Source organism: Gymnoscopelus microlampas (assembly GCF_963454915.1).
Source record: "Gymnoscopelus microlampas genome assembly, chromosome: 7".
NCBI classification, from domain to species: domain Eukaryota; kingdom Metazoa; phylum Chordata; class Actinopteri; order Myctophiformes; family Myctophidae; genus Gymnoscopelus; species Gymnoscopelus microlampas.
Window position 1 is genome coordinate 43,801,474 of NC_139944.1, and position 15,105 is coordinate 43,816,578.

The window sequence follows — 15,105 nt, forward strand, 5'->3', positions numbered from 1 at the left end:
AGTCTGTTTCTCCAGGTAGAGGACAGGTGAAGAGGGTTATGTACAACCACAGCTGTAGACAAGAAAACAGTGGCTTCAGTAGCAGCCATGTTGGCACCACAGGACTGCTAGGTGACTCATTACAACATGACAGGGCACTGCACACAGCTCAACTTCACCAAACTGTCCTTGTCTAGTCATGTTTCCATTCAAACATACCACTAACGAAACACTTCCAATATCGCAAATATTTTGGTGTTAACATACTCGAACAATTCCAACAGTTCAAGATGACATAATTTATTAATTTCATACCTCCAGTAAAGGTAAATTGATTTCATTCAGCTTTAGAAACGGGACAAAAACACTTGAATGGAATTCAATAATTATCTCCCGTTTCTGGTCGTCATAGAGGTTTGACAGCTCTGTCACCTCTTCTGTGCGTTGATATCTGTACAACATTACATCTGGGACCTTTTGGCCACATTACACGGTCAGAAAATCCAAAATAGATAATTGCTTGTGACTAATCTATGGTTTTCTGAAAGCAGGGGAACAAGAGAGAAAGTAAAAGAATGAGACACACTGTTTAACCTCTGCATGTTGTCAGGACATGGTCTCAAGTTTGTCTGAACAGGAGGAAAAAGGGAACTGACCTCTAACATCTCCACCACAGACATTTTAGGCCGTTTGAACAGCCAATAATAGATCAGATTGTTAGAAAGAGAATGGAGACAGACGGTGTGTGTATGTGTGGGTTCAGATGTTGAGAGTCTTTTTTACAGAAAAGATGATGTCTTTAATCTGCGGTGTACTGTTGTCCTCCAGGATTTTGGCGTAGGGCATGGGGATGTCCACCCCTGTCACCCTGGTGGCCGGCGCATCTAGGTAGTTGAAGGCAGGACCTGAACATGGACACACACGCACAAAATTATACTCGCATCTATTTTAATCATACTGGTGATTTGGCACATTTAGCCCCATAGACCTCAACAGTGCGTTTCTGGAATTAAACGTCCCATTTATTTTCTCAGTAGAGAATTTTATTATCAGCTATAATGTCCAAACAGTCCAATAGAGACATACTACGAGGGTCCTGGTTGTAAAAATGATGCTATACTGTATGCTCCTGTAGAAGCTACACGTCTGTATGCACTTAAAGGAGTAGTTCACCCAAAGAATTACTTGTTTTCTATCAATTACACACCCCACAAAGCCTTGAATTCATGGAAATGTTTTTGTTTTTGTCACATTCCTGAGCCAATGCATTGATCAGTAGGAGACTCTTTTGAGTATCCACCGGTCATCAAATTATTGTCTCAGGAATGCGACAAAAACAAAAACATCTCCATGAATTTAAGGCTTCATGGGGTGTGTAATTGATAGAAAATAAGTCATTTTAGGTGTGAACTACTCCTTTAATATAAGGATTTTTCTATGAAATGGCCTGGAATCTAGACTCATTCGCTCTGCTCAGCAGATTTTTTCTCTCACTTCGCTTCTGAAGTGAAAAAACCCTAAACTAGAAACAGTGCTCCTCGGAGCACAGGTCTCCGCCAAGTCAGGTAGGTTATTGTGGCCTCCTGGTGGCGCTATAATAGGCCAACGTGAAAAAGTTTGCCATTTCTTCTTAGGCCTTTCACAGCAATCAGACAATGCATTCATGATTTGAGGCATTTTGTTCCAAAAATGTGTTTTACCAAATTAGACCTGCTGGTGGCGCTATAACAGGCCAATGTGAAAAGGGTGGCATTTCTTCCTCGGCCTAGTGGGAATGTGCGTGCAAAATGTCACGGAAATCACACGCTGCGTTCATGATTTGAGGCATTTTGTTCAAAACAGACCGATCCTGCAAAGTTCGGAAGCCAATGTTAGCCAATTAGGATGGAATATGAAATATCGGACACATCCGTCTTGATCACATGACTATAGATACTGTGTACCGATTTGCGTGATGTTTGGACAAAATCTGTAGGAGTAATATAAAAAAATGTGTTTTCCTAAAATCGGCCTCCTGGTGGCGCTATAACAGGCCAATCTGAAGAATTCGGGTCAGAGGTTTGGCTTTGGCATCCAAATCAAATCAAATCAAACTTTATTTGTATAGCACATTTACAACAGCTCAAAGCCGACCAAAGTGCTGAACATGGTTAAAATAAGGTAATTAGACACAAAGAAGCATCAACAAATGATATATACACAGGACCAAAAACAAAAGAAAAACAAAAGAGAAACAAAACAATGCAAAGTTGGGACAGAGCAGGATAGCTAGGTGAGACTAAAAGCAAGAGAGAATAAATGAGTTTTTAGTAAATTTTTAAAAGCCCCAATCGACTGGGCAGATCTAATGGGGAGGGGCAACGAATTCCAGAGCCTGGGGCCCGCAGCCGCAAAAGCACGGTCACCCCTACTCCTCAAATTGGTCAATCCAGGAAGTGTGTGCACAGTTTCGCAGCGACCGGGCCAACAGTGCCGGAGATTAGCTGCTTACAGACAGATGGACACACATACGGACGGACGCACAGACAGACACACGGACGGACAGGGTGCAAAACATAGTCTCAACCATGCCTTTCGGCCTTTGCGGATTCCAGGCTAATGGAGAAATGAAGCCGGTGAAAAACATACTGGCTAACTGTTGCGGTCTATTGATTCTCTTTCCAAAGCATACCGCGATACAGAAATGTGGCTTTCAAGGAAGTAATTGAAAATTCACTTTTACAGACTTGAAACTTGATAAGTAATAATGAAGATTCAGTTAATAAGTAATAATGAAGATTCACTATCTAAGAGAATGTTTAAAGGGATTCTAGGCAACATTAAGCCTACATATTAAAAATATTTATATATATATACATTTTGCATTTTTCCCCTCTATCAGCCACTATATAATGATGCTGGGGTGTTTTCCTGTATTGAAACACAGTCCTCTTTCTGAAATCCGTATTTTCCCTACTATTTATGTTTTGACATCCGGGTATCCGGGACGTAAATTAACGCACGCGCGTCCGTGCGTGTCCATGTCCGTGTGAACTTTTTACTTTCGGTTTTAAAACGCTCTCAAACTTCTTTTTTGAGGCACAGCATTTACTTTTAAGATAGCGTTTGGATAGAATTTAGTTGTTTAACTTCATATATGTGGTCCATTTATCATGAAAGAGCCTATTTAAAAATAAAAATTCAGAGAACCGGCAGGGGCGGGCAGTGGCACGCATTGTATCCGAATAAAGCAACCTATTTTCGGCCCCTGCGTCACCCCCTGGTGGTCGGGGAAACAAACTGCTGGAGGGGCGGTGTTTGACAACAGTTTTTTCCTTTTTTTAGCCGCCAGCTGAAAGCGCGGCTCTATATTCACTCTGACTCTGACCCGACAGATTTCCGACATGTATTCAACACTTTTTTTGCGTGATTGGCTGTCGTTTAAGCCAATGGGATACGTTCCCATACTCTGAACGGCCGGCCTCGTCCTCCCAAGCTAATGGGACTAGACACGCCTCTGACTGCCTCGTCCTCCCAAGCTAATGGGACTAGACACGCCTCTGACTGCCCATGAAGACAGTCTTCTAGGGCTGGCTGATTTTCCAGAAGAGCTGAAATGAGCAATGAGCAAATGAAAAAAAACGTCTACAATATTCTAAACCCACTATAGCAATCTGGTAATATCAGGCTACATATCACTTAAATGTCAGAGCTTAACTCGGCATGTAAATATGATATAAATGTGTTAATGTGAAGTGGCTTCCTTCCAGCGCTAGCCGATTTTGGCTAATAGTAACAGCAACTAACTAACAGTTTTTAGCCAAACGCGGTCATGTCCGCTCTCCATTAGTTCTCGACGCAAGTCGCGTTATTACACCCGTACTTTTCATGTATTGTACATCCCACAATAAAATGTATTAACCATGTTATGGTGCTGTAATGTCTTTATATTTTCGCAACATAATACTGTCTTTCACACGGGAAAAAAACATCACTTCCGCATTTCCTTCTTCGCTGGTCTAAACAAAGACACGGTTGCCAGATTTATGAGAGAGAAATAAGCAACCAGGTCAATGAAAACAAGCCAAATATTTAAGTGACTATTAGGCTACATGAGCACTTTAAACCTATATGCATTGGCTATTTGAAAATAGACTATTTGGAAGTAGCCGATCTACAAGCTCACAACAAAATAATAACAAATAAAAAGAACACGAGGTCGCTCGTGTTCGACCTCGTGTTCACAGAACACGAGGTCGCTTAAAATTAGTACACATGGCAACACTGTGTGTGTGTGTGTGTGTGTGTGTGTGTGTGTGTGTGTGTGTGTCAAGACTTTTAGGTCACTAAGTTAAAAGTATTGGTTGAAAGTATTGTAAAAGTATTAATGGGTCTAAATAATGTGACTTGTAAAAATATATTACAATGGTGGAGACGTTCATTCCTATTCTACCTGCGTCAGGATCACACAGCCAGTTGGTATGTTGTTAGCTGCTAGCATGGCCTGCTACTTGTATTGTGTAACTGCTGGTTCATAATGCAACCTGATAATAATGTCCAAAGCATGTCTGTGAACGTTTACATCCATTACTGTGTTGGCATTAGTTGGGATTAATGATTATTAGCCAAACCAACTTAATATGAGCCGTTAGCGTGTTGCTAAGCTAACGGACGTTTAGCATTAGCATGCGGCTAACGTTAATGCTAACGTCGTCACCGTGACTGAACTAACAATGTAAACATCTCATCTACAAACTTTATGAACCTTACTGTGTTTAATGTTATCAGTGCTACCCAAGTAGTCCATTGAAAAGTATTATTTTGGTGTATTTTGTGTATTGTAACTTGGACACTGTAACTTAATGGTAGAGGGGGACGCGTTGTACGTTCAGAATGCCTCATGGGTAATGTAGTCATTTTCTGCTATTTCGGTTCTACTGTGATAGACTGTACTACATTACTTGCTGTTTATTTGTGAATCATATATTCTATGAATATATGGTAATGCTGTTTATTTTCTATATTCCCAGGTTTATGACCTGTGTGTCATCTGTGGTCTGTGTACTGTGGACATTTGTTAGAAATAAACTACAAAAAGACAAAACACGAGTTGTGACAAAGACGTGTGATTCCTGTCAGCCTATTCGGAGGGCTAAGAGTTTGAAGATCCGAACAGTGTGTGTGTGTGTGTGTGTGTGTGTGTGTGTGTGTGTGTGTGTGTGTGAATGAAAAACAAGCGCCGAAACAAGCGTTTTTTCCCCAAACAAACACATTTACACTTGCGTGTGTGTCACCTACATTGTCAATCTATATACCATTTTAAAGGTACGTGCCTTGTGATTAAAATGATGCAAACCATTCCAAGATTGATGATGCTTTTAGCATCAAAACTGACGCTACAATCAGCGTGTTTCATGCTTCATTAAAATAGCAGATCTACAAGCTCACAACGCGTCGCCGCCTTGTGTGCTTGTAGATCTGCTCTTTTTCATTTTTTATTGAATACTTGAATTAGAAAAGACATTAATGAAACCAAATGGACCCATTTGGGTATTTTGTTCATGTAAGCCAGTAGTGAAAAGGGCAAACTTGCATGAAATTAAAAGACACGTTGTGAGCTTCACTTTCATAAAGGCTATGTGGTATCTGAAACCCACAGACTTCAGTATGGTCTGGTAAAGGTTCTACTGCACTTTTCGTTAACACACACACACACACACACACACACACTTTATATTGGTAGCCAACCGATGAACCTCTCTGTGGAGTCCTTTCGGTTGCATTGGAATGGCTGACATTTCATTTTAAAGACCACTTTCACATTTTGTGCTGCAGATTGGGGCAAAAAAAGCCTGCCGCTGGCGGCTATATTATGACTTTAGTCATTTCTTGTTTTATCTCTGAACTTGCCTACAATCCCTTTAAGAGGAGTCATTATATTGTTATATTATATTGAGAAAGAAGTGTTGAAATGAGGTTTAGGTTTCCATAAGTCTAACTATATGGGGTCCATTTACTTCGCAGATATTTGAAAATTAACTTTTTAATAACAGAAATAGGGAAATTACAATTGATTATTCAATATAAAAAAACAGACTCAAACCTATCAAATATCAAGTCTATCCATTTTAACTAAGAAAGGATTAAATACTGTAAACTTTCATTTAAAGACTGCAGTGCAGATGTCTTTCTCCCTCTCTCTGCGTTGTGGTTGGTGCCGAGAAATGTGCTCTCTTACGGGATCAAATTAATGATTCATACTTCATATCTTATTCTGTAGCCTCATTTTAATAAGGTTAGGCAAAGACCAGGATATTAATTGAAGTTCTACAGAGAACGGACATGCATCGCTTTTGAACGACGTGCTGTGGTGGAACAATCTTTACCTTGACATGAAATGGTCAATTATAATGTATCTATTCAGTCAGACTCCGTAAAGCCTTACACTTTTGTAATGTTTTTGTTTAAACACAATTAACATACACAATGTGACAACAAGGAAGATGTACCCTGAGGGACAGAGTTTTGGGTGAAGTTTGTGAACTTGTCTGCCATGCTATCATAAGAGATTATCATTTTGAATCAATTAAAGTAACAACATGTGATTCCCATGTTGTGTGCATTCATTAAGTGCAGCATTCATCCGAGTCAGGGTTGTCTGTCTACGGGTAGGACAGCAAAGGAGGGTGCGTAATTTCTGTAGCTTGCAGTCTGAAAACAGATGGCTCACTTTCTATTAGTGGGTAGCAGGGGTCCAACATTTTTCATCTAGCCTGGTTAGTCATTCTGTTGTACATACCCTCCATGATAGTGGCACAGATCTCTGCTCCAACTCCAAACTGTGGCCAACCACCCTCCACCGTCACCAGGTGGTTTGTCTTCATCACACTGGTCTCAATTGTTTCCACATCCAGAGGACGAATGGTACGCAGGTTTACTACCTACACAGAGACAGGATGGTCACCAATTAATCACCAAGACGTTAACGTGCACATAAAGGTTAATTACTAGGGGTGTACTGGGATGCTTCTAATCAATTCAAAGCATCCAAACAAAGATGTATTTTGAGTTGAGAAAGTGTGAAAAGATTAAGCTGATTTTTCTGAATTTCAGAAACATATTCCAATAAGCTGCAGTTACCAAAACGGTTTGGTCAATCCAAACATGCGATACCTCACCGAACCGACCTTCTACTATGACTAATCACATTGGTCACATTAGGACGCTGCCACTTCATCAAGAAGATCATACACACGTGTGACTAAACCCCTCCCCTCTAGAGCAGGGTTTGAATTGTGTCCTCCCTTACCTCACATTCAATGCCCTCCTTGGCGAGGACAGCGGCTGCGTCCAGACAGAAACCCACCATACGCGAGTGTGAAACCAGGGTGATGTGAGTTCCTAAATAGAAGACAAGGATGTATTCAAAAAGTGACAAATACCCAGGATTACCCAGCATTCATTTGGTTGAAGACAAAAAGAAATCCAAAGGAAACACAGTCAATACAGGTCTATGTGGTAGATATATCTACCTAGTACTAGAACTAGTAGGTTCTCAACCTTTTCAGGCCGCGACCCCCCAAAATAATCATATTTGAACTGGGGACCCCCCCATCCTGACAAGCACTTGGAATTGTAGGAGTTGAGGCATAGTTTGACTCGGTCCCACAGATACATTGTGAAAATAGCTGAACTACAAGCTCTTAACTCTTAACTTTCTTATATTATTTGACAATTTGGCCAATGTTTGTCCAGTCTTTATAGTTTGTTGATTACTTTTGATGCAGTAACGGTCCTTTTTCTTTTCTATCTTACTTTTAGCTATTACAAAAAAAAGTCTTTAAATTGTCACTTCACTGTCATCTGGGGACCCCCCCAAAATCATGTGGGGGGTCCCGACCCACAGGTTGAGAACCACTGGTCTATACGATAGTTAATGATCTAGGAGGTAAATACCTTGTCTCTCTATCTTGGCCTTGCCGATGGGAACAGTGAAGTCCTTGGATTGAACCTCCTCTGACAACTCAAAGGGAACACCGTACATCAACTCATTCTCCAAGAATACCACTGGAAACACACAAACACACACACACACACACACACACACAGATTGTAAGCTCAACATCAACATGTCCTTGAGCAAGGTACTAAACAGCTGCTTCCGCAGAGCAGGTCAGTCCAACAGAACAAATGGAAAATAATTCAATACATCACTCATCTACCCGTTAGTCTCAAGTCTCATTTCAATAAATAAACACACTGAAAGGGCTACATTGTTGAATTGACCATTGTCTGGGGAAAAAAACCCAAACAAAAGCAAGCACTTAGTCCTGACAGAATGTTAATGAGTTTTATTAAAACAAAGAGTAATATGAATGCATTCGGGAGGAACAATCTGACTCAGCGGAAGATGGAAAGTCAGAGTTCTTTTTTTTTTAAAGTCTTCTTTTTATCTTGCTAACCCCCAACCCCTCCACAGTAAACACAGTTACGTCATCGTGTGAAGGAAACGTGATTGCAGCTGCTGTGTGATGCCTGGGAAAGCAAATAATATTTTGTATTCAAAGTCAACAGCATTCTCCCCCTCCTATCTCTGGAGGAAGGAAGATACAAGCTCTTCATACTCCCACTGCTGGCCTGTACCTTGTATTCTTTCTAACCTGAACATAGAAAAGAAAAACATTTAGGGTCCGTCCTCACCGGGAGTCTGAACATCCAAAAATGCTGTACTAACTTTTTCATATCAGATTATTATTTTGGTGATGATGCCTCATTCATACAGGTTGATGATTTTATTCAGTGAAAAATCTACCTCTAAAAAACAAAAATTGTAATAATTGCGTTGCTTTATAGTGTAATATTTGCATTCTGTGTGGGTTTACTCATAACACAAACAGCAGTTTAAATTAATGTAAATGAATCCCATGAAATAAATGCTCCCAGTATGTAAGGACATTTATAATTAAGAAATACAAAGACAGTTATATTTGTTTTTCTATGTCATTAAAACCAGTCTGTTTTCTCACCAGGATTGTCATCTCTGATGGCTGCTTTGAGGAGACCTTTAGCATCCTCAGCGTTCCATGGACTCACCACCTTGAGACCTGGACAGTGTCCATACCTGGAGACAGGCGAGACAGACAAGGTTTGATCTCATATTTTTCCATGCCCTCCTGTTCTTCCACATTCTTTTCATATAGACGACCATAGCCACAAGCTATTCTGAATGCTGAGTGGGGCCTGCCAACTAACAAACGACCTGGGGTAGAAGGAATGCATTTTACCCGGTGTGAACATCATCACACTGAAAAGAAGAATCTGCGTGACTTGGTGGCACATTTATATAGACTATCTTGTGTGACTTGCATTTTTTAAACTAAAAGGAGTAAAATTTACAATCAGAGTTTAATTTATAATGCTTGAACAGGCTATGTGCCCATAGATGGCATCACACAAAGGGTGGCCTTTGCAGTGGGCTGTAAAAAATGCTGAGTCAGTTAGCGGTTTTAAGAGCATGCTAAAAACACATTTGTTTCGTAAGCATTTTGTCTCATGAAGTTTTTACCTCACTTGTACAGGTCAATGTTTTGCTTTACTTCTTGTTGTGTTATTACTCTATTGTGCCCTGTCTTAACTTTTTTAACTTGATTGTTTATATTGTGGTCCATTGTACAACAGCTTGCAAGATTGTTTTGAAAGGTGCTTTATAAATAAAATGTACTTACTAACATTCACACAGGTCGCATCATAATAATAAATGTGCGTTTGTATCCATCTATCGAAACAAGTCCTACTCTGAGAATAAGCCGTGTTTGATGCTCTGTGAAATACTAGGCTAAATAACTAACCAAATGACTTGCCAATTAATTAGCTAGCCTACCATGCAGCAAAGCACTGGGAGTGCTGGGCAGCAACACCGGCTGAGGCTCCATTTGGTCCTCTGAAGACGATAGGCACCGATTGTTGACCAGCTGACATGTAGCAGGTTTTAGCAGCAGAGTTGATAACCTGGTCAATGGCTTGCATGGAGAAGTTCCAGGTCATGAACTCACAGATGGGACGCAGACCAGCCTGGAGGAGGAAACACAGGTATCATCCTAGTTCTTATGGTATAGAAGATATACTCCCTCTGGACGAAGAGAACTACTACTATAGGGCACCCACATTTTATGTGGAGGGGCAATTAACACAGGATAATATCTACATATTTACAACATAAGAGCTCTTCACCTTGTTGTAATTTAATGCATACACAGACCGTTTCATCTTCATGAACAAACTGTACAGATTTAGCATCACTCCATATTGTATGTCAACATAATTGACTTCCCTAATAATTCATAATACCACCAGTTCTTTACCATCGGTATTCAGAACGGATAGAAACTCACAGAAGAGTATATAGTTCATCAACAGATATGTATAGAATTAAACGGTAACAGGATAGGTAGGCACGAAGGAAGAGTGGGCACCTTGGTGTTAAATTTACATTCCAAAATGTAAAAAAATATATATATTTGGAAAATGATAGTAAAGTATACATGATTAGAACATGCTTAAACATTCGACAATAAAGGTCTAATATTTCTACAATTGCTATAAATAGCTACAAAACCTGTATATCCAGTCATTTTGGGGCATAAACAAGAAGTTGAAGGATAACATTAAGTCTGATAATGATGTACAGTGCATGTTCACGTCATGCATACTTTACATTTTTCAAATATTTACTTTAACATTTGACTAAATAAATTGCCAATTTTACATCGAGATGCCCAGATGTCCTTAGTGCCCACCTATCCTGTATCCAATTAAAACAGTACAGTCAAACACTCACCATGGCTGCACCCACAGCAATACCTGTAAAACCCATCTACACACACACACACACACACACACACACACACACACACACACACACACACGTTATTGAGTGAGTCAACTTATTATGGGTCCATGGTTGTGTTTTATGGTGTGTCATGTGTTTCAGTCTAACCTCTGTGATTGGAGTGTCAATGATCCGTTTGTCTCCATACTTCTTCCACAGTCCCCTGCTCACCTACATACAGACATAGACAAGCTGCTGTTAACTGCTAAATCACTGCTATTTTTCTCTTGCATTCCATTGTTCAACTGTGTTCTATTATTGTGTGTTCTAGGATAGACCTTTTCAGAACCATTTGTACACCCTCAGAGTTAAATTTACACTCCAGATTTGACGGTGTACTGACCTTGTAAGCTCCGTCATACTGAGCTACTTCCTCTCCTAACAGGAAGACCCTGTCATCTCGTTCCAGCTCCTCATCCATGGCCTGGTTCAAAGCATCACGCACCGTCACCTAGCAGCCACAACAGCACACTCAGGTTAGCATCCGTTGTCCTGTCCAGTACCACAGAGGTCCACGGTTGTGTGTTCAATTCAATTCCCTTTTTTAACCCATTGAATGTGGGAACGTGTGTCTGTCAGATTTCTTTGGCTATTCAAAAATAGCACTGAGTGCCGTGCTATGAGCATGTAGATCTTCCATTTTTGAAAAATGTGCAAAATCTTTGAATTTATATTTTTTAAAGCATTTGTAAAACATTTTGTTCCAGACGCCCAGAGGCAAAGGTTTGAGTTACAAATGTTCGCTTTAAAAAAATATATACTCAAAGATTTGCACAACTTTTCACGATTTTTCAAAAATAGCAGATCTACAAGCTCATAGTGCGGCACTTGGTGCCACGCTATGAGCTTGTATATCTGCTATTTTTGAATAGCTAAAGAAATCTAAAATGACAGAGATATGTTCCCAGCCGGATTGAATGGGTTAAGTGCCAAATCTCAGTGTGTCTCAAGACACTTTACATCATAGAGCTGAGATCCAACAATGTCCCAACCTGAGCAAGCAATCTTGCAACAGTGGCAATGAAAAACTCCCCCTTAACTGTCAGAAACATCAGGCAGAGCCAGGCTTTAGGGTGGGCAGCCATCTGTTCAGTGGTTACATGCTAACTAAAGCAGCACCAATTTATTTAACAGGTTAAGTCCTTTAACACAGAACTAATTAGTGAAATAATTAGGTTCTCTCATCATTGTTTAACTAACTCTACCAACACAAACAATACACTCCTTGCAAAGTGAATGATTGTAATTAATTACAAGTAGATGGCCTATATTGTCTATTGTGCATGTGCAGTTGTGTTCTTCAGTACCAAAGCCCTGCATTGGTCCATAGTTGAGCTGAAACTACATTGACTTAGCAAAGTATGCCATTTCAGTGCAAACTCTCCCTATGTGCAAAAGTGCCCCTAATTTATTGTATTCTCCTATTCCTAGATAGATAGATGCTTTATTTGTCCTTGCAGAAATGTATTTTACAGCAAGCAGCTCATCAGGATACAAAAAGAAAATCACAACTGACTCATAAATCCTATTAGCTTACTTACGTAGTGACAGTCGTATAGTTTCCTTAACTGACTTTTAATCTTTATGCTGTTCCAACAACTGAATTTCACTTGGGATCAATATACAGTGTAATCTATCTTGTACTCTGACCCATGTGCTTGGCGACGGTCGATCCATAGCTTAAGAAACAGTTAATATTATAATAATAATTAATAATAATATATAGATTTGGATTATTATTACAAAACACACTAACCACTTCAGTCCTATATATATATATTTTGTTTGCCCATTTTAAAATAGAAGATCTATAGATTGGCTATTTTCAATACATTTCTATACGTTTTGTACTTGTGAAATGGGACATTCTGCACAATGAGTACTTTTACTTTTGGTACTTTTAAGTATATTTTCAAGCCAATACTTTTGCACTTTTACTCAAGTACATCTTGAATACGGGACTTGTACTACAACATGTGAGTACTTCTTCCATCACTGGTGATGATGAAAGGTCTGGAGTGGACATCAGCCAAGCAGATAACCTGCCATCACTGTCCCTGATTCAGTCAGTCAGTGACAGACATTACTCAGCAGAACTAGAACTCCACATGTAACCACGATTAATAACAGCTCATAACATGCTCGATGAATTGAATACACAGGAACTCAATGTAAATAAGCTTTTTGGGTTATCCTTTTTAGCATCCTTTTGTATAAATCTGTGCCTCTGTGCTTTTTTTGCAAACTGATTTATTCAAGTTATTCAATCAAACTCTTTGTCCTTTTATATGAAAACATTCAAACCTGCCCTTGACAGTGACACACTGTTGGTATTATTGGTACAGTTATAATAAGGTTGGAGTTAGCCTGCTAGCCTAGCCTTATAGCAGTCACATTGACAGACAGACCTGCACGGAGAGCGGCGACGACCGGTGGAGCTCCCGCCTCAGGACCAGGGAGACAGCGCTCTGTCAGGACGGAAAGAGAGACAGAAACAAGTCATGTCTGAGCAACAGCTAAACTAATGCTGTTAAACCAGGTTTAATCATCTCTATTTACCTTGCCAGAGCTCTGGATAAAACACCTTATCGACGCCATGTTTGAGTCTGACCTGTCCTCTGCGGGAAGTGGGAGGGAGCTTAGCGTTGACCCGACGAAGTAAGCAACCAATCAGACTTTACGTTGATATGACAGTGGGCGGGCTCGTCATCGTAGAACACCAATCGCAGGGCGTTCTGTCTGATGACGGAAGCGGAAGGGAACCTGACAGTGGAAAAAATAAAACAATCCAAGGCATCCAAGGGCAACTATGCACCCATCACTGTCTGTCACTGATGGAAGCAAGAAAATGGTTAAATAGTCTACAGTAGGCTATAACAATATTGTTATGGCCTACTCCTGTTTTAGAACATGACAGTTTGTTTATATTTTCTTAATTTTGTTTATGTTTTTATTGTTTGTTTTGTTATACAAAGTGGTTCCCCCCACTCTTCTGAAGAAAAGTGTTCTATAGCCCAGTGATTCTCAACCATTTTAATTTCACGGACCCCCAGTTTGATATGCATTAGGGATACGGACCCCCATTTGATACCGTTTTCATCTCTGGGACCCCCAATCTGCACTGTAGTATCATCAATGTTAATTTAACTCTAACCCTAACGGGTCCATTTGGTTCCATTTGTACACTCTCAGAGTTACAGACACATTCCAGTTCTATCAATCATTTGGCTGGGGACCCTCTGGAACCCCCTCAAGGACCTCTGGGGGTCCCCGGACCCCACTTTGAGAGCCACTGCTATAGCCTATATATCTTGATATAAATAGACATCTATCACAGACACACACATAACCAGGGCACGTGTTCTTTTCCAGAGTTTTATAAAGAAACAGGCAGAGAGAGAGAGAGAGAATTGGAGAGATAGAGAGAGAGGGTTTTGAAGAAACAGGCAGACCGACAGACAGACAGACAGACAGACAGACAGACAGGCAGGGGGAAATGGAGACCAACCAAGGGATCTTCTTCTTTCAGCTTAATTCCCATCAGGGGTCGCCACAGCGGATCATGTGTTGTCTACGTCTTCCTCGGCCACTCCTGCCACCTGCATGTCCTCCTCTCTCACTGCATCCATAAACCTCCACTTTGGCCTTCCTCTTCTGCATCTTCAGCATCCTCCCAATGTACCCCCCCTCTGCACATGTTCAAACCGTCTCAACCTCAACTCTCTTGCTTTATCCTCAATCCCTCTAACTTGGATTGATTCTCCGCTGTAGTCATTTCTGATCTTGTCCCATATTGTGACTCCTCCTTATGAGAAACATAACATCCTCAATTCTGCCAACTCCAGTGCTGCAACAAAGGGATAGTGAGCAGTATTTAGGTTCTCATGTAAAATCTGTTGGTTAGTAATATAGTATTACGATAAATGTAGGGAACAAAAACGTGTCCTGTTCACTCATTAAGCGGCATGTAACTTATATAATGTGTGACACGTTCAACCAGTCTTTTGGTCTACACATACCTCTCTACTCAGACTGCAACCTGCTGTAGGTTCAGGAGTGATGATATATTTTATGATTGATTATACATTGTGATTGAATGCTGAATGTCTCAACGCCTGTAGAGATGTGTGTGTGTGTGTGTGTGTGTGTGTGTGTGTGTGTGTGTGTGTGTGTGTGTGTGTGTGTGTGTGTGTGTGTGTGTGTGTGTGTACCTGTATACACACGCGTGTGCACACACACACACACACACACACACACAC

At 40.4% G+C, this 15,105-nt stretch overlaps 1 protein-coding gene across 1 annotated transcript; it reads right to left on the minus strand.

The window, feature by feature from the left end:
• Positions 1–495: 495 nt before the first annotated feature.
• Positions 496–13,465, minus strand: pdhb (pyruvate dehydrogenase E1 subunit beta). Its single transcript, XM_084063569.1, has 11 exons — positions 13,406–13,465; positions 13,255–13,314; positions 11,190–11,297; positions 10,955–11,017; positions 10,796–10,831; positions 9,839–10,029; positions 8,985–9,079; positions 7,915–8,025; positions 7,268–7,359; positions 6,758–6,899; positions 496–884 (listed from the first exon to the last, which is right to left on the minus strand). Exons 1-11 carry the CDS (start codon positions 13,442–13,444, stop codon positions 739–741), a joined length of 1,083 nt encoding a protein of 360 aa, XP_083919695.1. The 5' UTR covers positions 13,445–13,465; the 3' UTR covers positions 496–738.
• Positions 13,466–15,105: the final 1,640 nt, after the last annotated feature.